This window comes from Dendrobates tinctorius, unplaced genomic scaffold, assembly GCF_039654945.1.
Source record: "Dendrobates tinctorius isolate UK_male_01 unplaced genomic scaffold, ASM3965494v1 ptg000128l, whole genome shotgun sequence".
In the NCBI taxonomy this organism is placed as follows: Eukaryota; Metazoa; Chordata; class Amphibia; order Anura; family Dendrobatidae; genus Dendrobates; species Dendrobates tinctorius.
In genome coordinates this window covers 14847387-14871543 of record NW_027361796.1, presented here as the reverse complement: position 1 = coordinate 14871543, position 24157 = coordinate 14847387, and the positions used below count along the sequence as shown (strand labels likewise).

Sequence of the window (24157 nt, the reverse complement as noted above, 5' to 3'; positions counted from 1 at the left end):
ATACAAGAGGGAGAGGAAGAGGACTAAAACTCTAGTGCCACCTATTGGACCTAGTAACCATAAAAGTCAATATCGACCCTTCAATGAGCCTTGACCTATATATAACTTAGGGTTGTTTTTTTTATCCTAAGTCATGTGGCAAGGCTCCATAAAGGGTCAATAGTGACTTTTAGGATTGCTACTTCCGATAGGTGACACTAGAGTTTCTTGCATTGATGTAATGCTGCTTTTTGTTTTCTCTATTTATTAAAAATGGTGAATTAGGGCATCTGATATAGATGTCTTTGTCAGCAATGTATTACATACTGTACCACAGTGCATGAAAACTACAAATGCAGATCTCACCATAGAGCTGTATGTAAGTGACTGTATATATCTTGCTCATGTTCCAGGAGAATGCATGTGCCCGCTGTATGTTGAAATCCTGTATCTGCTGCCTCTGGTGTCTAGAAAAGTGCCTAACATATTTAAATCAGGTGAGAGCCATATTTGTTCACATACTGTACTTTTAGTATTCACAAAAAGCGTATGTTCACACAGGGCAGATTAACAACAGACTGACTTTGTCAAAATCAGAATGTAAAGCGTGCAGATTTTGATGCTGATTTGGAGCACAGATTTTTGCCATTTGAAATCAGCTGCGAAAATCTGCAACATAATGTTGCATGTTGTGCACATACAAAAATAATGGAACCCAAGATGCTTTTGATTGAGTCACTGCCGTCCCGTATTTCAACCCTACAAAGCTTCACACTCCCACTTAATTTTTGGGATCCTTTTAGAAAATACTTCCACTGTCTAAGGAGGTTTTCACACATCTATGTTTCAGAGAACGGCCTGTGATGCATGACTGCGGGGCTTCTGACCCAAACACGGCAGCCTCATAAATGCCTATGAGGTTGTTGAATTTGAGTGAAGAGACCCGCGGGTGGTCCATGCATCATGGTTCATATGCCACTCTTTCCAGCTATTTGGCTACAGTTTGCACAAGTCTGCTTTAGAACAAAAGCGCAGAAAAACTTCAGCTTGAGATCTGGCCAACAACCAGGTGGAAGATTAACTATGACAAAATGTAGACGAACATAAAGCTAATTTTTCGATTGTCCGGAGGAACACTCTAAAGTAATGTTTAATCTGTTTGTTTTTTTCTGGCTAATAGTGGGGCATTTTGAATGGGGGACATCTGGCCAGGACATCTGTTTTCCTTAATGAGGGATGTGGACAGGGCTCCTCTACATGAGAGACACCTTTTAAGGCATTTTTCTTTGATGATGGAGTCTGGCCATATCTGCCCAGAATAATCCGCTTCTTTACAAGACCATAGACATGACAAAACAGTCTGGACAAGACATTAAGCAGACTTCGATATAGTGAAAATGATAAAATCCTGCCATATATTCACTATTCTGCCATACATGGTGCAATTAATTTCTCGATACGCTTCCCATGTTATATCACTCTTTGTGCATGATGAACATATGTATGAAATATCCTCTTCCTTTAGAATGCATATACAGCCACCGCGATCAACAGCACAAATTTCTGCACATCTGCAAAAGACGCCCTTGTTATCCTTGTGGAAAATGCTCTGAGAGTTGCTACCATCAACACAGTGGGAGATTTTGTGCTCTTCCTTGGGAAGGTAACTGCACAGCAGCCTTAGAAACTAGATGACGTTTTTCTTCTGAAATCCATGTTTTGTCTATATGTAGATGGGTACGTGTGTAAACTACTGCATAGTATTACATATATTAAAAAAGATGCAAAATTGAAGACATTACGTCAAACATTGAACATTTAAAGGGTTTGTCCACTACTCAGGCTACCACTTCTCAATTGCAGTAGTCTTCATATAAAATAAAAACAGCCTATACACTGATGCCTTGGCTCACATTAGGAGCCCTGCAAGCAATCAGCAGCCCCTTCGTTCTCTTTGGACAAAACTGATACCCAGATGGAAGTGAGATCTGCTGCTCTCTGACTTCCACCGGTTATCAGTTATGTCCAAAGGAAGTGAGAATGAAGCAGCTGCTGATTGGGTGCAAGTCTCACAAGGGAAACATAACCTAAAACGAGCCCCAGGAGACCAGGCGCCAACGTTGGAGGAACGGAACTGGCACTGAAGGTGAGTGCACAGTGTTTTTATTTTATACTAGCTGAAGAGCCCGGCGCTGCCCGGGCACAGTAACTGTGGTTACTTATAACAAATTATAATTAGCCTCCATCCCATAGTCGAGTGCCCATATACCCATCATACATATCCTCCATCCCATAGTCGAGTGCCCATATACCCATCACGCATCCTCCATCCCATAGTCCCATGCCCATATACCCATCATACATATTCTCCGTCCCATGCCCAAATACCCATCATACATATTCGCCATCCCATAGTCGAGTGCCCATATACCCATCACACATCCTTCATCTTAGTCCAATGCCCATATACCCATCATACATATCCTCCATCCCATAGTCGAGTGCCCATATACCCATCATACATATCCACGATCCCATAGGCCCGTGCCCATATACCCATCATACATATCCTCCATCCCATAGTCGAGTGCCCATATACCCATCACGCATCCTCCATCCCATAGTCCCATGCCCATATACGCATCATACATATTCTCCGTCCCATAGTCGAGTGCCCATATACCCATCACACATCCTTCATCTCATAGTCCAATGCCCATATACCCATCATACATATCCTCCATCCCATAGTCCCGTGCCCATATACCATTCATACATATCCTCCATCCCATAGTCCCATGCCCATATACTCGTCATACATATCCTCCATCCCATAGTCCCGTGCCCATATACCCATCACACATCCTCCATCCCATAGTCCCGTGCCCATATACCCATCATACATATCCGCCATCCCATAGTCCCATGCTCATATACCCATCATACACTCCATCCCATAGTCCCGTGCCCATATACCCATCACACATCCTCCATCCCATAGTCCCGTGCCCATATACCCGTCATACATATCCTCCATCCCATTGTCCCGTGCCCATATACCCATCATACATATTCGCCATCCCATAGTCCCGTGCCCATATACCCATCACACATCCTCCATCCCATAGTCCCATGCCCATATACCCATCATACATATCCTCCATCCCATAGTCCCGTGCCCATATACCCATCATACATATCCGCCATCCCATAATCCCGTGCCCATATACCCATCATACATAGCCTCCATCCCATTGTCCCGTGCCCATATACCCATCATACATATTCGCCATCCCATAGTCCCGTGCCCATATACCCATCACACATCCTCCATCCCATAGTCCCATGCCCATATACCCATCATACATATCCTCCATCCCATAGTCCCGTGCCCATATACCCATCATACATATCCGCCATCCCATAATCCCGTGCCCATATACCCATCATACATAGCCTCCATCCCATAGTCCAGTGCCCATATACCCATCACACATCCTCCATCCCATAGCCAACCATTGTGACATCATAATGAGGGGCGGGGCTTGACGCGCACACACTTTTTCCCCATTATGTAGATAGGGGCAATATTGTTTGGTGAATTGGAACGCGCGGTGTTAAAATTTCGCCTCACAACATAGCTTAGGACGCTCTCGGGGTCCAGACGTGTGACTGTGCCAAATTTTGTGGCTGTTTCTGCGACGTTGCGGATGCCAATCCCAGACATGCACACATACACACACATACACACACACACACACACACACATACATACATACATACATACATACATACATACATACACACTTTGAGCTTTATATATTAGATAGATGAAATTGAGAAGTGGTTGTCCAATTAGTGTACAACACTTTTAGAGTGGTTTTCCACCTTTGTGGACAATTTTTAATATATTTAAGTGCATATTTTAGGGGCTAAAAATAATTTTTGCAATTGGGTTTAATTACAAATTTTGCACCGTTTGACTTTTACAGACTCTGTTTCCATACAAATTCAACTGTAATGAGGTCTGTGGTCATAAATAAGCTGCAAAGTGCTCAAGAAGAAGGAACCTAAGCGTTAACAAACTCCCTTTCAGACAGAGAGAGCTCATTGATGGATTCTTCATTTGTTATTCGGCAGCTTTCAATAAATAGACTGTTGTAACAAGGGTAAAGAATACAAATGGTGCAAAATTTTAATATTTAGCCCCAAATACATGTATTTAAGTAGAATAAATTGATCCAAAAGGTGGACAACCCCTTTAAATAATTTTACACTGCATTGTGGCCAAATTTGGTATATACCATTTAATGTGACTTTTAGTATAGGATACTGGAGACTCCCATGGCACCAGGCCTGTGTGTATCAGTCACACATTAAATGTAGACATAAAAGATGACCACAGTTGGTTTTTATGCGACTGATGTGATTCTACCCTTTCTATTACTCATCTTTTTTATGTCCATGAATTATACTTGTGGTGAATCATTTTCTACAAAATGATTGTAATAACATTGCATATGGGGTACAAAATGCCAACATAGCCTCTAAAGTATTTTTCAGACTATTAAGTCGTACCGGTCCATAAGACACACACACACAGGTTTTGAAGCAAAAAAAAAGTGGTAAAATATTTAATAACATGCCTGCTGACACTGTTATGGGGGATATCTGCTACTGGAGGGCCTCAGGTTGTGCAACACTCTTGGGGACAGTAGTTCTGCACAACCTGTGTGGCTTTGCAGCTGTTGCCAAATTATAGCTCCCATCATCCCAGCCTATCCAAGCATGATGGGAGTTGTAGTTTTGCAACATCTGCAGAGCCACATTGACATCTGGCCCTGCAGTGGAATTTAAAAAAGGAGGCTCATACAAATCGTGATGACAGAACCTGTCATCATCACGATTTGTATGAGCCGCTTCTTTTAAATTTTGCACTAGCGCTGCCCTTGTCATGTGCGACGTTTCATATCCTGGCGTTCTCCAGCAAAATGGCGCTGGAGTGGTGGATGCTGAATTAACTTCCAGCGGTCTCCAGCAAAATGGAGCCGTTGGGTGCACATGCCCAGATTGGGATCTCAAAGATGAGCCAAGATCTCGATTTACGCGTGCGACACCATTTTGCTGGACACCGCCGCCGGCTTCCTGCAGCAGCGAGCCAGCTACATTCGGACTATAACACACACCCCAATTTTCCTCCCAAAGTTTTCAGGAAAAAGTGTGTCATAAGCTGACATGAATGCGTTATATACAAGAATTATTGCTTGTAATGAGAATGAGATGACTGCTGTACTTTTTATTTTCTGTAATACAGATTAGATTGACGAAATCTGATTTGTGCTGCTTTAATCATTATTTGAAGTTTTCGGATTGGATTTTGGAGCACAGGGGCCGGACTGTGCACTGGGGTCTTCTACCGGTCTATGATTCCTCGGCGCCTCCTCCTGCCTCCAGTCTGTGAATGACAGGTCACTGCTGAGATTTCACACAGAGGAGGCAGGTCATTCACAGACCAGAGGTAGGCGGAGAGTCCAGGAGATTACAGACAGTGAGAAGACCCAGTGAGTGTACAGTCCATCCCCTGTGCACCAAAATCTATTTGACAGAAAATTTCAAATGGTGATTAAAGAAGAACCAAAAAGTGGATTTCTTCACCAAACATATCAATGTAATCTTTATTGCAGTGTCATTAAGGCCCCATCACACTAAGCGACTCACCAGCGATCCCGACACCAATATCAAGGTGTCAGGATCGCTAGTAAGTCGCTATGTGATCGCTGGTGAGCTGTCACACAGACAGCTTCACCAGCGATCAGCACAGCGATGCCGAGCGCCCGGCATCGCTGTAGAAAATAGTATCAAAATAAAAAATATAGTTATTCTCACCTTCCGACGTCCCGTTTAGCCATCCTGCCTCTCTCCACGCTCCGGTCCCAGTGATCCTTTGCGAGAATGACCACGAGATGTCACGGTCTCGAGGGATAACAAAGTCTCGCGGTCATTCGTGCAAAGGATCACTGGGACCGTTGCGTGGAGAGAGGCAGGATGGCTGAACAGGACGTCGGAAGGTGAGAATAAACTATATTTTTTATTTTTTTTTTATTATTTTTTACACCTGATCGCTGGTCTCCCGCCTGTCACACACAGCGATGCGTGCTGGCCAGCGGGAGACCAGCGACCAAAGAAATGTCCAGAGATTTCTTCCAGCGATCAGCGATACCGGCAGGGGGGCCGCTCGCTGATCGCTGTCACACACAGCGATCTCGCTGGTGAGATCGCTGTTACGTCACAAAAGTTGTGACTCAGCAGCGATCTTGCTACCGAGATCGCTTAATGTGACGGGGCCTTTACAGCCATGTCTTTACTTTACCTTACTAAATCTTGCTGACAGGTTCTCTTTATTAGCCTTTGTGTCCAGAGAGAAAATTTCAGGAAAGTTTATTAATACAAGGGCTATTGTTTTTTACAAAAAAATAAACCTTGATTGAGGTAATTTTAGGATAAAATATTCCCTTTTTATGTTTGTGTTTTGCAAGCAAGTTATCGTGTTTCCAGTACGAAGTTCAGTGTCTGGAAAGGCTTTCTATCTGATAGACTTAATTCCAGCTGTGAACGTGTGAAATCTCCATCTAAGCTTCCCGCTGAGCGGTGATGCCATCAGCAGCAGTACGTACATCCAAGGACTGATAATTCCGTATACTTATGCTCAGTGCAGGAATGACCTCTAGATCTGTTCACCCATCCTGCAGCGTTTGTCACTTGTCTCCTAGTATTTAATCTTTCATAGTTCCATAATATGCCCAAATAAGAGACCGGTAAATTGTGAAACTATACATTTTTACATACATGGTCATCCATAAAGTAGAATACACCATATAGTCATCCATAAAGTAGAATGCTCCCCCAGTTATCCATAGAATGCACCCCCCAGTCATCCAGAAAATAGAATACACCGCCACTGTCATCCAGAAAATAGAATGCATCCCCACAGTCATCCATGTACTAGTATGGCCACTGGTTTTTAAAACATAAATACTCACCTTTCCTTCGGTCCCCTGCCACTTGTGTCCTTTTGTGAAGCTGGCAGCTGGCTTCAGCGTGCGACAGGAGTGTGTGACATTACTGCCATGCACCCTGTCACATGCACGCTGACAACAGCTACTGGCTTCTGATTAGTCGGCAGCATGTATTGTGGCGTACGGACTAGATATGCCTGTGCTCTGCAATACACTTCAGCTGGATGTGCATCCGAGGACGCATGTCAAGTTTAAGTTTCTGTTGGCATCAACGGAGCCCCTGACCCACGGGAGACGATCGCAGCAGTCGATAGCGGAACAGACTACGAACTTCTTCTTGTGTCCAGATATTACCGTTTCCTACTTCTTATACTCCCTCACAGCTGGTAGTTATTTCCTCTTAGAACATTCACCAAGTTGCAGCTTTCAGTAGAATCATTTCCTCTTAAAGGAATCCTGTCAGCAGGATTGTGCTCAGAAAGCTACAGTGTCAGGTCGGCGCCGTCATACTGATTAAAGTGATACTTTAGTTGTTGAAATCCGTCTTGTGGTTGTTGATCTTTATTTTCAGTTTTGAGTTAATGATATGCTTGTGCTCCGGGGCGGCCTGTGGGGGGGACTTCATGTGGTGCTCTGCTTAGCTATTCATAATGAAGACTGCTGACAGGTCACTGATCCCTCAGTGACCGGCCCCCTAGTTTACATACTGTATATGTTATTGTTTGAAAAAATAAATTACATTCATCATGCATGTGCCGGCGGTGTAGAATGATCGGATCCATAACAGCCATATTTTCATTTTAATTAGTAACTAGCTGAAGAGCCCGGCGCTGCCCGGGCATAGTAACTAACTACGGTTAGTTCTAACAAATCATAATGACTATATATATATATATCTATATGTGTATGTGTGTGTGTGTGTGTGTGTGTGTGTGTATATATATATATATATATATATATATATATATATATATAAAGCTGAGTGTATAGCCCCGCCCACGCCGCATAGCCACATTTACTATAATATCCTACATCATCCCATCAGCCATAGCCACCGGACTACTACCCCTAATATCCCATATCATCCCATCAGCCTGGGGTCAGAACCAGAGTTCTGAATGGAATGGCCCTAACTTCCATACCAGGGATCCCTTTAATAGAAGCCTGGGGTGAGAATCAGAGCACTGAGGGATTTACCCTAACTTCCATACCGGAGATCCCTTTAAGAGAGGCCTGGGGTCTGTACCAAAGCTCAGAGTGGATTTGCCCTCACTTCCATACAGGAGATCCCTTTAAGAGAGCCTGGGGTCAGTACCAGAGCATTTGAAGGCAATTGCCCTGACTTCCATACCGGGGATCCCTTTAAGAGAGCCTGGTGTCAGAACCAGAACGCTGAATGGAATTACCCTAACTTTCATACCGGGGATCCCTTTAAGAGAGGCCTGGGGTTAGAACCAAAGCGCTGAATGGATTTGCCCTGACTTTCATACCAATGATCCCTTTAAGAGGGAAGATGTGCCTATTGGATGGAGGATGTGTGATGTGTATATGGGCACAGAAGGGGGCGGATTCATTTCTGTCGTGCTCTCTGCTCCTTTCTGGGGGCAGGCAATGGCTGGGAGCTTATGTTCCCAGGGATGCTAGATTTCTCTCACCATGTCAGTCTCTGCTGAGGTGTTTTCTGGAGTGGGAAAACTGTTGCTCATAGCAACCAATCAGAGTTCAGCTTCTTTTAAACAGCTCTGGTGAAATGAAAGATGCTTCGTGATTGGTTGGTGATACACACACACACACACACACACACACACACACACACACACACATTCATTTTTATATAGAGAGATAATATATACATTTGCTGAGAAAATAAAGTTGTTCCTCAAAATGGCGCCTGCGCAGTAGTGTAATTCTGAATGCGATAGATGCTACTGCGCAGGTGCCACCTCGTTAGCGGGAGGAAAAAAAATTGTCTTCGTCAAGATGGCGCAGTAGCACTTATCGGTCATCAGTCTCTCAGAAAAAGGCGTCTTGTGCATATAAGGAGGTGCCGCACGTTTCTAGACTACCACAATCACAGGAAATATTCCAGTTGTCACGTTCTGGCTCATCCACCAATAACTGTGTCTGAGCTGTATATTTGGATGTCATCTGCTGAAAAAGGCATTGTGACAAAAGCTCCTTCTCTGATAAATGATGTTGTCCTCTTCGAAGACTGAAACCAAGGAAAGGCATTTTCTGTTTTTCTTTGCACGGTGCATGAATCACAAATGATCAGTAAACCAGTCTGCCATGAACTGACACTGACATTTGTCAAATGGTCCACTGTTCCCTTTTAAAGAAGCGAGTTGACAAATGCGATAGCCTCAGTAGTAAATCAATGTGATATTGGCCAAGTGTGTATGTATTTCCATATTCCCAACGCTCACATTCAGAACCCAGCGGCGGTAAAATGCATTAATTGAAGCAAATATGTCATTTGTTGCTGCAGATTTCATTATGTTTGTGCCCTTTGCTGGTGACTTTTAACGCACCTCTATGTATTTTAAAGGTCACAAAACCTCATTCTGCGCAGTTATATTCTAAGCGGAATAAAAAAACATTTTTATATTTGACCTTTTTTTGCCTTCAAGTTTTGGTTCCAAGACGGATATATGCAGTGAAACAGTCAGGTGACACAACACAGTATTGCCAACGGTGCACTATTTGTTCCATGTCTTGGTCTCGTGGTTGTATCAGAATATTTAAGACTACTTATTCAGAACTATGCCAAGTGGTGCACATGAATGAATAATGGAAGGTTATTTCCGGAATGACCCGCCATGTGGTTTATCTGCCTGATAACCTTTTTCTTCTTTCTTCTGGCTGTAGATATTGATTGTGAGCGCCACTGGCCTGGCGGGTATTCTGCTGCTCAACTACCAGAGAGACTACACAGTATGGGTATTGCCGCTCATTATTGTCTGCCTGTTCGCCTTTCTGGTCGCACACTGCTTTCTCTCCATCTATGAAATGGTGGTAGACGTCTTGTTCTTGTGTTTTGCTATTGACACAAAATACAATGATGGCAGTCCAGGGAAAGAATTCTTCATGGACAAGGTTCTAATGGTAAGTTTTTACTTCTTTGCAGTACTTATGGCATTAAAAATGGTCATATAATAATTAAGGTCCTTTCATAATATTTTATACAGGTTGAAACTCATGGTTGCCGCTCAGATGTTGGATCTGTATATGATTTGTATAGTGGTAAATTCTAGCAATATATGCGGAGGAACCTGAGATAAATGTTACTAGCGGTAGGGAACTTAGATTTGTGATATCACTCCAGCTTTAAAGGGAATCTGTCACCTTTTTATGCCCTATCAGCTGCCGGCATCGACATCAGGGGCTTATCTACAGCATTCTGTAATGCTGTAGATAAGCCCCCGATGTAACCTGAAAGATAAGGAAAACCCGTTAGATTATACTCAACGGAGGAGGCGGTCCGGCCGATGGGTGTCACGGTCCGGCTCTTCCCATCTTCATACGATGCCGTCCTCTTCCTTTCTTCCTGTAGTTGCTCCGGTGCATGCACACTGCCCTGTTGAGGGCAAAGCAGAATACTGCAGTGTGCAGGCGCCAGACCTCTCCCAGCGCCTGCGCACTGCAGGACTCTGCTCTGCCCTCAACAGGGTAGAGCAGTGCGCCTGCGCTGAAGCTACTACAGGAAGGGGAAGAAGAGGATGGCATTGTATGAAGATGGGAGGAGCCAGACCGCGACACGCATCAGACCGAACCGCCCCCTCCGGTAAGTATAATCTAACGTGTTTTTCTTATCTTTCAGGTTACATCGAGGGCTTATCTACAGCATTACAGAATGTCGGTGCCGGCAACTGACAGGGCATAAAAAGGGTGACAGATTCCCTTTAAGAATCAAGTTTTTTAATATTCAAATAAGGGCACTTCTGTACACTGTCACACCCTCCTATTTCCATAATAAAGCCATCACTTTCCGATGATGGACATGTCACTGATACTGAAAGCGAATACTGTAATAGTAATTTACGTGTCTGTGCACTCTGTATGGCTTCGGGCGCGCATTGACACTTGGCTCCTACCTGTCTGCGGCTGCTGTCGGGAATGTAGTAAGCGGCCTCAGTGATGAGGAGATGGCATTCTTACATGGAGCTGCTATCTGCTTGCATAAACCAGCAGATTGCGCCTGCAGCCATATTGTTTGCATGCTCAGACTGACATGGTGAGTGCATCAACTACGTTCATACAGTGTCAGTGCATAGACACGTGAAATGATTTGACAGAGTTCGCTGTCAATCTCTATAATATACTAGCTTTATTATATCAATAGGAGGGTGTGACTGTGCTGTAAGACAATAGCCACGCCAAGGGTGCACCAAAGCGCCCTCATTTGCATAACATTTAATTTTTAATTATAAATGCCTAGTATGATTTAAATAGAGGCAAAATCCCATATATAAATATTTAATTAGTTTAATTGCCATTTTGAGGGTGACAGATTCCTTTTTAAAGGAAATGTATTTTCTGCACATGATTATAGGGGTGGCTGTCTTCTGTAAGCCACATTTAGAGCTATGCTTTACATCAACCACATGGATAGATCACAATAGTCAGAAACTTATGTGGGAGATTTGAACTTATTGTACACTGCTCAAAAAATTAAAGGGAACACTTAAACAACACAATGTATCTCCAAGTTAATCATACTTCTGTAAAATCAACCTGTCCAGTTATGGAGCAACAAATATTGTGAATCAATTTCTCCTGCTGTTGTGCAAATGGAACAGACAACAGGTAGAAATGATAAAGGAGTGGTTCTGCAGGGGGAGGCCACAGACCATTTCTCTGTTCTCATCATTTTTGGATGCTGTTTTGATCACTTTTGCACTTTTTTTTATTGGTCTCATCCCTAGAGGTACAGTAACATGAGGCGGTGTCTGCAACCCACAGAAGTTGCTCAGGTAGTGCAGCTTATCCAGTATGGCACATCAATGCGAGCTGTGGCAAGAAAGGTAGCTCTGTCTGTCTGCACAGTGACGATAGCATGAAGCAGATACCAGGAGATGTGAAAGGGGCTGTAGGAGGGCATCAACAGAGTAGAAGGACCGCTACCTCCTCCTTTGTACAAGGAAGAACAGGAGGCGCAGTGCCAGAGCCCTGCAAAATTTACCTCCATCAGGCCACTAACATCCATGTGTCTGCTCAAAATGTCTAAACCGATTCCATGAGGGTGGTATGAGGGCCCAATGTCCACAAGTTGGTCCTGGGTCAACAGCCCAACACCATGCAGGGCGATTGGTATTTTCCAGAGAACCCCAATATTGGCAGATTTGACATTGGTGCCCTGTGCTCTTCTCGGATGTGAGCAAATTCACACTGAGCACATGTGACAGACGTGACAAGAGTTAAGCCCCTTTTACACACTGCGATATCGCTAGCAATATCGCTGTAAAGTCAATGTTTTTTTGACGTTGCAGCGATATTGCTAGCGATATCGCTGCATGTGATACTTACCTCCGACCGGCTCCCGCCGCTGGTTATCGCTGATCGCGCGAGAAGCTCCTGGACCATTCCTCGTCGGTCACTTCCTGTGGCGTGGAGCCGGGCGGGAGGACGCAGGATCGCCTCGTCTGACAGGTAAGTAGCAATCCCTGTCCCCAGCGATGTCGCTGGTGAGATCTGCCTGTGTGGCAGCTCACTAGCGACCACCTAGCGATGCACCAGCGATCCTGACCGCGTCATATCGCTGGTCGGGATCGCTGGTGCATCGCTAGGTGTAACGGTACCCTTAAGATAATCCTTTAATCGTCCCACCATGGGGATATTCAGAGCATTACAGCAGCAAGGCAGGAACAAGTACAGATACAGATGCATAAAGGCATTACATTGACAGTAGGTAGGTACATATACGAAGACACCATGGAGAACGTTCAGTAATGGTGAGGGGAGGCATTTCTTTGGAGGGCTGCACAGCCCTCCATGTGCTAGACAGAGGAGGTACCTTGACTGCCATTAGGTACCAGGTTGAGATCCTTAGACCCATTATGAGACCATATGCAGATGTACTGGGCCTTGGGTTTCTTCTGATGCATGACAATGCTAGGCCTTATGTGGCTGAAGTGTGTCAGCAGTTGCTCCATGATGAAGGTATTGATGCTATGGACAGACTTTCCCGTTCCCCAGACTTGAATCCAATCGAGCACATCTGGGACATCATGTCTCGTTCCGTCTACCAATGACACGTTACACCTCAGACCGCAGACTGTCCAGGAGTTGACTTATGCTTTAATCCAGTTGTGGGAGGAGATCCCTCAGAAGAACATCCGCCGCCTCATCAGGTGCATGCCTAGTCGTTGTAGGGAGGTCGTGGAGGCAACACACACTACTAAGCCTCATTTCCTTGTCTTGAGTCGGAATTTCCACTGAAGTTGGATCAGCGTGTAATTTGATTTTCCTCTTAGATTTTGAGTATCATTCCAAATCTAGACCTCCATGGGATTTAATTTTGATTTACATTGATCATTTTTATGTTTTATTGTTCTCAACGCATTCCACTATGTAATAAAGATTTGCAACTGGATTATTTCTTTCAGTGATATCTAGCATGTGGTATTTTAGTATTCCTTTTATTTTTCTGAGCAGTGTATATAATTTAGCATTTATTCCGATTTGCCTAGCTCCGTCTTGTTGTTTCTGATATTCTTTTGCACTGTAATGGGAATGAGCAATGTGTCTTTACAGGAATTCGTGGAAAACAGTAGAAGAGCAATGAAAGAATCAGGTGGTGGAGCAGAGGGCAGGGAACTTAAACCGATGGTAGGTGCAGGCAAGGAGATGACCATGCTCCAAGAGTTTCACTTTTCCTTCCTGCCACTGTCTCTCTTCACTGACTGGGCTTCATCTGGTGACTTATTTGTTGTCTGTGTCACACAAGATGTTCTTCTTTTCCTGCTCATCTGCCTGCCCATCAGCTGGCTGGCAGAGTGTATATCGCAGCTGAGACCATCCCCTGTAAAGGCAAGCTGAAAGAAATTGTTATGGCCTCTTCTCTGTGAGAGGACTTATAGGTGAATAGTGTGTACATCCTCTTATAGCGGTAACATTTCCATTACGATAATGGGTATGGCCATGTATATGAAACAATGAAGGACTCGTTTGTCCTGATGTTTCTTAAGATTGGCTTATGCATTGCAAATTCTTTGGCCAGAAAATGGGAGACATGCTGGCTATTAAATGATACTGGGCAGGTCCTGATTCCCTTGCACCTGCAAATTGGGAGGGTGACGGAATTGGGCATGTAGGACTTCCACAAAACGTGTGATAATTTTTTTCCCTGTGGAAGATAAGACGTGTCTTCACACTTAAAAGACATGAATGCTTTACGTCTAAAGTTTGTAGTTACCTTTTGTTGTTTGTTTTATATAATGCCATTAATACCACAGCGCTTTACAGACTTTATCAGCACTGTCCCCATCGGGGCTCACAATCTAAATTCCCTATCAGTATGTCTTTGGATTGTGGGAGGAAACCGGAGTGCCTGAAACAAACCCACACAAATATGGGAAAACATACAAAGTCCTTGCAGAAGTTGTCCTTGATGGGACCAGTATTTTAGTAAGCTAACCTATTTTATTCTTGCATGATTTCTGCAAAACTGTGCTTTTTCTTTCAGCTTGTCAAATCCATAACATCATGTACACTGGCTTGCTTCTGTGTTTTGTATGTAACCAATTTTAATATATTTTGCAAAAGCTTTACTAACATCAATTCTGGCTAGACATTTATTTCTGTTCACCTGAAAGGCTGTGTTCATGTTAAAGGGCTTCACACCATTAGGCTAAATTCACATGAGCTTATAAATAATCTGGATGAAACTCAGATGATTTTTTTTCTTCCATTTGTCATCCACATGCAATCCAGTTATTAAAAAATATACCAGACTGAATACAGTTTTCTATATTAAAGAATTGCAATGTATTCATAAAAATTTAATGACCTATTTTGGCTCAATAAGGCTAGTTTCACACTAGCGCTTTGGAGCGCAGCGACGGCCTGCGCACGGCCGCCGCTAAGCCCCACCCCCTGCCGCACCTCCGCCGGTAGCTCCGCCTACTGGCACATGGCGCTGCATGCGTCCTGCGTCCCCTATCTTTATCACTGGGGGCGCAGGCCGTGCACAGTATGAGCCTTTTTGACGGTGCGCCGAGCGCAGCCAAACTGCAGCAGGTTATCCAGTGATAAAGATAAAGGACGCAGGATGCATGCAGCGTCATGCGCCGGTAGGCGGAGCTACCGGCGGAGGCGCGGCAGGGGGTGGGGCTTAGCGGCGGCCGTGCGCAGGCCGTCGCTGCGCTCAAAAGCGCTAGTGTGAAACTAGCCTAAAGAATCAGATTTTTATTTTCTGCACAGAACATAGACTTGAATGGGCAATCTTCCTCCAACACATAAACTAGTGTGTGCTGCCATATTTTTTTGTTTTTTTTCACAACTTTTTGGTTCGTAGCAGTAATGTTACACTCTTCTACCCTGCAAAAAAAAAAAAATCAAAATCCTTCATTGTTTTTAAAATTGTCCTAGTAATTCAATGAAAACAAAAGTCAAACATTCGTGTGAACTGAGCCTAAACTTTAGTGGTGCTCGTCTGTATACTGCACTAATGCCAAATAAAAGGTCAGTGTCTGTATGCTATTTGTCAGGATCTGGGATATCTGAATTGCTTATGACTTTGTTAAAACGAGCAGCTTTTCTTATGTTAACATGCTACATTCCCAAAGAGAAGTGATTCCAATATTCAGCTGCCTGTCTTATGTTGTGACCATCAATGTCTTCTTGGCTTCCACTTTGTGAGTTCTTCTTTGTGCGCTATAGCAATATGTGTAATATGCCGCTTTCAACAGGAGTGAATGTAAAGCATTTACCTACAATGCGAAAGTCAAGCTAGTGTTTCTACAAACATTTTATGGGAAGTTCCACTTAGAAGTGCATGAACGATTATTATCTTGGATAGTGATGGGTGAACCCCTTGTTCGCGTCCGGCGGGTTCAACCGAACAGTTAAAAAAAAAAAAAGTTTGGTTCTGTTGCCTGAACAGTACCTGAACCCCCATTCATATGAACGGGGGACTCGAACATCCAGCGTTTCACATGCTATCATGTGCATGACAGCGCATCAAACACTGCCTCTAATCGGCGGTAAGATCATTACCGCTGGTCAGATAGCTGCGGCTCCCACGATGTCTGATGACAGCGTGAGCCCGCAGCTGTGACCGAAGGTAAAATGTTTACACACTGTCACAGGCATCGGCTGATGGGACTACTACTCTCATCATCCTACGCCTGATGCCGCTAATAACAGCCAGAGCAGGTGATGGGAGTATTCATAAACCAGCATCTGCGCTATAAATAATTTATTATTTTTGATAACCAGCCAGGCAAAACTGATAGCTGCCGGCTGCAACCCTCTGCTGTCAGCTTTAGCAAGGCTGGTTATCAAGAATAGATCAATATTTGATCAGAGTTTCAACATTTGTAAAACAAAATGAAAAAATACATTCTAAAGATGTTTTTCACCTAAAAATTTTTAGTTAATGACTATCGGTCAGAAGCTCAGCCAATCCAATTTTAGACCATTAATAAAATTTTACTTTTGGCCTTAAACGTTTGTACTCTTCTTTAGTTTTCAGCGGCACACTGCTCCTGTGCCTCCCAGCTTCCTGCTTGTCTGGGGACACTGCACTTCTGTAGATTAACAGTTCAGCCTGGCGGCACCAAAGATTTGCTGACCTGAACTGAGCACTCTCTGATGCTTTGCCTCTGTAGAATCAGTGACACTGAATCTGACCGGTTCTAGCCAGATTTAGAGAAGCCCTTTCAAGCATATGCTCCTTGCCTCGAAAACGGCCACTGTCGATAGACTGCATACATGGCCAGTAACCTAGTCAGCAAGCAGTAAAGAATTAAATATAAAGTCCAACAAAGTGCAAAGTGATGAGCACTGCCATTAAGCATCCCATGACAATACGCACTAATGGTATCCACATACGCTGCAGGCAAACATACCCTGATCTTCAGGTGCCCACCTTCAATACAACAGCACTAAACGTCCATGCAAGAGAAGAAAGGGTGGCACTCACCAGAATTAAAATTCAACCTTTATTGGTCACCTTTAAAACATCTTCAGCAGGGAGTGGAATAGCGGTGTGTGATGTCAGTAACCTAGTCAACAAGCAGTAAGGAATTAAATATTCCTCCTATTCTTGAGAAAAGAGAGAATTTTTAATAATGGGTAAATTGCAAAGTTGCTTGTTTTTACAAGCACACTGAAATGTTATCCATTTAAGAGTATGAAATAACCCCTGTAATCACTGAAGTCTAATTGCCCTCAAACTTTCTCTGATCTGGAGTTCCCTGCTAGTTTTATACTAGTGCACAACGGAATTATGTTCTGAGGTAAAACTACTGAGAAGTGCCGATTAATGGAGAACATAGGGTTTTTGGTACAAACATATGCAGCTTGTTGGGAGAGCGATACTAATACACACAAATTGAATCAGACTGCACTGCAGTATCAGACGTGGCCCATAGACAAGACTGGCCATTTCTAGAAGACCTTTTTCCAAACTCCATCTATCTCTTTGGTCTATGAATCTGTGTCATTAGCACATTATTAGCAGTTGGTGCATGGAATACTCTACATGCCGTTAATCTCAACCACACCTTTTTTTCAGTTTACACTGAAACCTAGCAAGAACTTAGACATGGGCCCCAATTCATCAAGACCGGCAATTTTCTTGCCAGTCTGGATGAGATGGCGTGTTTGAATCAGACGCCTGAAAACCTCTGCGTGCCTTGCTACAAATCTTACTCCAGGCTCTGATTTCTGACATAAGGAACACCGCAGTTCATCATAATATGAGCTGTGATATTGCACCCCCATCCCTCCTCAGTTCCGCCCATTTTGGTGCGGTGGGTAGAAAGCACCGTAATGTGAAAGTGCCCAAAACCTCAACATTTTTAAATCAACGTATGCCAGAATTCTGCCAAAATTGCTTTGATGGGTTGGGGCCTAAGTCTTTAGCACTTGAGCAGGGTGAGGCATCAGAACACAGAAGTTGGGGACTTTTTTTGTTTTACTCAAATCAGTTGTACATGTGAATACATGAAACGTATATCATATTATGGAAAATATCTAGTCCCATTTTCCTAATAGAAGGCTCTCAACCTATTTTCACAAAAAAATCCATCATCGGTACTATAGTAAATCAAGAGAAAAAGAGGGGGAGGTCACTGCTGCAGTTTCTTTAGTTGTATGCAAATGTCCATTCTGTAAGAGTGGAGGACTAGCAGCAGGGGGGTGACGTGACTGGTCAGTGCACACTTCTGCCACTACAATGTGAAGAGCCTGGCAACTACAGTTGTGACCAAAAGTATTGACACCCCCTGCAATCCTGTCAGATAATACTCAGTTTCTTCCTGAAAATGATTGCAAACACAAATTCTTTGGTATTATTATCTTCATTTAATTTGTCTTCAATGAAAAAACACAAAAAGAATTGTCCTAAAGCCAAATTGGATATAATTCCACACCAAACATAAAAAAGAGGGTGGACAAAAGTATTGACACTGCTCGAAAAATCATGTGATGCTTCTCTAATTTGTGTAATTAACAGCACCTGTAACTTACCTGTGGCACCTAACAGGTGTTGCCAATAACTAAATCACACTTGCAGCCAGTTGACATGGATTAAAGTTGACTCAACCTGTGTCCTTGTGTGTACCACATTGAGCATGGAGAAAAGAAAGAAGACCAAAGAACTGTCTGAGGACTTGAGAAACCAAATTGTGAGGAAGCATGAGCAATCTCAAGGCTACAAGTCCATCTCCAAAGACCTGAGTGTTCCTGTGTACCGTGCGCAGTGTCATCAAGAAGTTTAAAGCCCATGGCACTGTGGCTAACCTCCCTAGATGTGAATAGAAAAGAAAAATTGACACGAGATTTCAACGCAAGATTGTGCAGATGTTGGATAAAGAACCTCGACTAACATCCAAACAAGTTCAAGCTGCCCTGCAGTCCGTGGGTACAACAGTGTCAACCCGTACTATCCGTCGGCGTCTGAATGTAAAGGGTCTGTATGGTAGAAAACCCCACTTCTTACCCCGAGACATAAAAAAGTCAGGCTGGAGTTTGCCAAAACTTACCTGAAAAAGCCTAAAATGTTTTGGAAGAATGTTCTCTGGTCAGATGAGACAAAAGTAGAGCTTTTTGGGCAAAGGCATCAACATAGAGTTTACAGGAGAAAAAAAGAGGCATTCAAAGAAAAGAACACGGTCCCTACAGTCAAACATGGCTGAGGTTCCCTGATGTTTTGGGGTTGCTTTGCTGCCTCTGGCACTGGACTGCTTGACCGTGTGCATGGCATTATGAAGTCTGAAGACTACCAACAAATTTTGCAGCATAATGTAGAGCCCAGTGTGAGAAAGCTGGGTCTCCCTCAGAAGTCATGGGTCTTCCAGCAGGACAATGACCCAAAACACACTTCAAAAAGCACTAGAAAATGGTTTGAGAGAAAGCACTGGAGACTTCTAAGGTGGCCAGCAATGAGTCCAGACCTGAATCTCATAGAACACCTGTGAGAGATCTAAAAATGGCAGTTTGGAGAAGGCACCCTTCAAATATCAGGGACCTGGAGCAGTTTGCCAAAGAAGAATGGTCTAAAATTCCAGCAGAGCATTGTAAGAAACTCATTGATGGTTGCCAGAAGCGGTTGGTCGCAGTTATTTTGGCTAAAGGTTGTGCAACCAAGTATTAGGCCGAGGGTGCCAATACTTTTGTCTGGCCCATTTTTTGGAGTTTTGTGTGAAATTATCAATGTTTTGTTCATTCTCTCTTGTGTTTTTTCATTTAAGACAAATTAAATGAAGATAATACCAAAGAATGTGTTTGCAATCTTTTTCAGGAAGAAACTGAGTATTATCTGACAGAATTGCAGGGGTGTCAATACTTTTGGCCACAACTGTATTCTACTTATATCGGTATTTTCCCTTATTTACTTTTTACTGGAGTTTACAGTGTCTCATGGTTGATAATGTATAAATCCATTTCCAATATCCAAAAATAAATCTGAAGTCCCCCTAGCCCCATTTCATCTTTACTTGTAAAGATGACATTTTTCCATTCGTTCATAGGTTTTAGTAACTGGTTGTCAGCATTCCAAGCTTACCAATGTGTCTGGATTTTACATGTCAAGCATGCCCAGATGAGGAGAGTTTTAAGTTGTAATGCTCCTCTGGGAAATAATTATTTCTCAGAGTAGCTTTGCTGCTTAAAAGATATGACACTCTCCGCAAGGATCCCGGCAAGATGCGTCTCCCACAGCCAAACCAGATCTCATACTTTGCACTGATGAGGGGCAGTACCCCGAAACACAGTGCCTGCAAATTGAGATTCTGGTTTTGGCTTTTAGAATTGTAGACCTCTTCCTCTCTGAAGAGACTATTTGGATTTTGCATGTCTTGTATGTGACAGTTTCTATATTTTCTACTTGCTAGACATGTTCTCATTGTATCTGTGGATTGCTGTGTGTTGTGTCCTCCGCTGATTTGCATCTAAGATCACCCTTATATGACTTTGTTTTCTAGGCTTCGGGAACAAGTTCAGCTTGAATCTAGCCAAGCAATATCGGACCCCATTGACATTCCAAAACTAACACAAGCAGCCAAAATAGAAGCAGGGTTAATAGCTCTCCTGTTTACATGTATCATTTGCTTCATGTACCTTATGAGTTGCTGCCAGCAGCGTCATCGCCATACATTCCTATTGTGTTCCTAGTGCAGCATATGATAAAGGCCAATCTACTAAACTTGAAAGGAGACCATATTTCCAAACAAAAGTAGATCTTTCCCCTCTTTATTTTGAGTCAGGTTTCATGCTTTAATGTACAAGAGGCAAACTTTACATCGGCGCCCATGCTTCTATAATACAATATCAATGTAATACAGGAAAACATAGGGTTCCTATTCTTTTTTCCGTTTTTATACCATTGTTTTAACATATTGTGACACTTCTTGGACCTGATGAGGGAATAAATGCAGATATATATTTTTCATGTTTTTCGTTGCTTCAACGATTTCCATCCCTTGCTCTGACATTTCTGTACACTTCTGCAATTTGCACTAAATGTAACCTTAGTCTTGATAACTATGGTACAGGTTGACATATGCTGGGCGTCTGTAAAAAGTGTAGACTCAGCAGTCTAAGAGGTTAGAGGCTTTGCAGCAAGAATTATGCTCTGCTTGTTTCTTCTATGTACAAAAGACAGATCTACTTCAAGGTCTCCAATTTTGAAAGTGAGTTGCCTGCTGTTTTTGCCGTTTACTTCCTGCTCTTACAATTACTGTACATGTTCTGGTTTATTGATTTCATTCTAGTACTGCTATTCACAGCAGAGCTCAGGTTATTTCATTGCGGTTGTCACCTTACCAGACAACTGGTTTGCTGGTGAGTGTCTATGCAGAAACAGTTATGCCATCACAAGAGGTGTAAAACAACTTGCGTACACGGTTTTGTGGCATCTGTAATAATGTTCTTGCTCCAGAAGAACGGACAGCAGCTCCATAACATGGCGTCATCAAGGGGATACATTCTCACACCGAACAGGGCTCATTTAGCAATACTTCTTGGTGGCAGTTTCTCTACTGTAAACTGAATTTGGGACTATATCGCCAATCAATGGCATTTTTTTTTTTATTAATGGTCAATGGCCTGTTTCTTTTGAGTGGTCTGTAAAAGCTTTAAAAGAAATGGCCTTTAATTGTTTCTATATTTATAATGTTGGAAGAGTCTGTAAGTCTTATTTTTGCTGGATTTCTGTAGTTCTCTCAAAAAAGGGGGAAGTATCACTGCTGAAAATGATGAATCAATCCGGAGCCCAAGGGGTGTGATGTTTATTTTCTGTTCAGGATACTTCATCTTTGACAGTGGCATTTATTTTGGAAAATATACATTGGAATATGTCTTTTCTTTAAGATGTCTTGTTTTTAATGACTTTTGTAGGAAAACAACAAAAAAATAAATAAAAATGCTTTAACTGTCTTCATTTTTCTGCTGGTACTAAGCATTAATTTATTAAATATTCTGTGTTTTTAGGTGTTCATGAATAAGGTGAAAAAGTAACACTGGTTTGGTTAAATTTTGAATTGAGGCCAACCAAATACACACAGGTTTTGTCCTCCCTAGCTCACTCTGTTTCCCAGGTTCTGATGGTGAAGATGCCGGGGCCACGTACCTTGCCTTAGCTCCTGAATCCACCCTCAGTCTGTACCCTTCCCCTACCCAGGGAAGAGGGGAGTAGTAGTGTAACGTAATAGACCAACCAGACTAGCAAGGTAATATGAACAAGGATAATGAAAAATACCAAACATACAAATATACACACACATATAACCGTGGTATGCATCGAGGGAGTGGAGGATGGGGTTAAACTAAAGTAGAAGAAAAAGTGAATTATTACACACTGAAAACCTAGCAACAGTGACATATAAATTTACCGACCGCCTATTCAAATAACCACCAACAACCTCCTCCAGCCATGCAGCAAAAGCTACTTTGACAATGAGTGCTAGCAAGGGTCTAGTTTGTGTAGGAGATGGGAGTGGCCAACAGTGCACAGCTGACCCTTAGCTCCAGGAGCTCTCAACAGAGCAGATTAACCCCTGCACTGCCCAAAGAAATATACACCATTTAATACGAAGACGAAGTGCTTCTAACCAGTGCAGGAGTAGGAGAAATCAGACGCTGCGGTCTTCTGGCTCCTCTGTCGCAGTAAACCTGTGGCACATTCTCTCAAATTGATGTTAAAGTATCACTCCTGGAAGTGTAATGGAGTGGCCGCAGGAGAGAGTGCTGTGTGCCCATACAATTCTCTTTAGAACAGAGGAAGATGGCAACATGCAAAAATCCAGTGGGTGGAAAGGTGCATTGGGCTGATGCACTGAACATCCTAATTTCCGTATTTGATTGTTTTCTGCACAACTGAAGCAACAGTTATATAGTTGACTCAAATTTATTAAAGTTTAAAAGTGTGGATTTTATGGGGGCTGAGTTGAGTTGCCTTTATGGCTCTTTGATTTGTAGAAAAGGCATATTGGAGTATGACAAGACTCCCTTTTAATTATTGAAATCAGATTTTTCATTTAGCTGCAAAGCCACAGGTATATTAAGTAAAGCATACACAGTCAGCATTTACTAACATTTGTAGAAGAATGGGTCGTTCTAAAGAGCTCACTTCATTTGAGCGTGGTCCTGTAATGCAGGGTTCCCCAACTCCAGTCCTCAAGGCCCACCAACAGGTCATGTTTTCAGGATTTCCTTAGTATTGTACAGGTGATGCAATTATCACCTGTGCAATACTAAGGAAATCCTGAAAACATGACCCGTTGGTGGGCCTTGAGGACTGGAGTTGGGGAACCCTGCTGTAATGGGATGCCACCACTGCAACAAGTCAGTTCGTAAAATTTCTTCCCTCCTAAATACTCCCATGATCAATACTGAGTGGAGGTTTTAAAGGAGTTTCTCAATTTTTATTTTTTTTTATTATCCAGAGAGGTGTTGCATAACAAATTGAGCAGATACTCCTCCGTGTGTCCAGCGCTTTCTCATCGCACACAGGTGATTGTTAACACGCAGCAGTGATGATGTCACAACAACACTTCGGCAGCCAATCACTGGGCTCAGTGACTCATGCTGTCTAATTACAGAGCCACTGAGCACCATGATTGGTGTAGCCATCAGTGCTGTGGAGTCAGTCTGTCCATTTTGATCGGAGTCGGTATAAAATGGTATAAAATAGACAGACTCCTAAAATATACTATTAATTGGGTACAGCAGTACAATGCAGGATGTACTGTAAATGTTTTCAGAAGAATTTGGGAAAGTTATGAAATGTCCTATAAATGTCTGTTCTGTTCCTGACCTAAGGATCTTGGCTTTTAGTTGAGATTAATCTGTGCTGCACTTTATGTACATGCTCAGTAGTGAGGCCGTGCTGGACCATCATGCCCTATGGGTGCTGTGTGAAGACCATCATATTCTATAGGGGGCTGTGGTAGACATCAATCTAAATTGTAAGCTTTGTTGGATTTCAAGCTGTGTGG

General features: G+C 43.0%; 1 protein-coding gene across 1 annotated transcript in view; it reads left to right on the top strand.

The window, feature by feature from the left end:
• The window catches only part of SLC44A1 (solute carrier family 44 member 1), a 134474-nt gene extending 112377 nt beyond the window's left edge, over nt 1-22097 (top strand). The window contains exons 12-16 of the mRNA XM_073542684.1: nt 393-476; nt 1505-1642; nt 9864-10100; nt 13749-13823; nt 20645-22097. Coding sequence (XP_073398785.1) covers nt 393-476; nt 1505-1642; nt 9864-10100; nt 13749-13823; nt 20645-20668 — 558 coding nt within the window. The 3' untranslated portion in view covers nt 20669-22097. The remainder of the gene's footprint in view (nt 1-392; nt 477-1504; nt 1643-9863; nt 10101-13748; nt 13824-20644) is intronic.
• Nucleotides 22098-24157: the final 2060 nt, after the last annotated feature.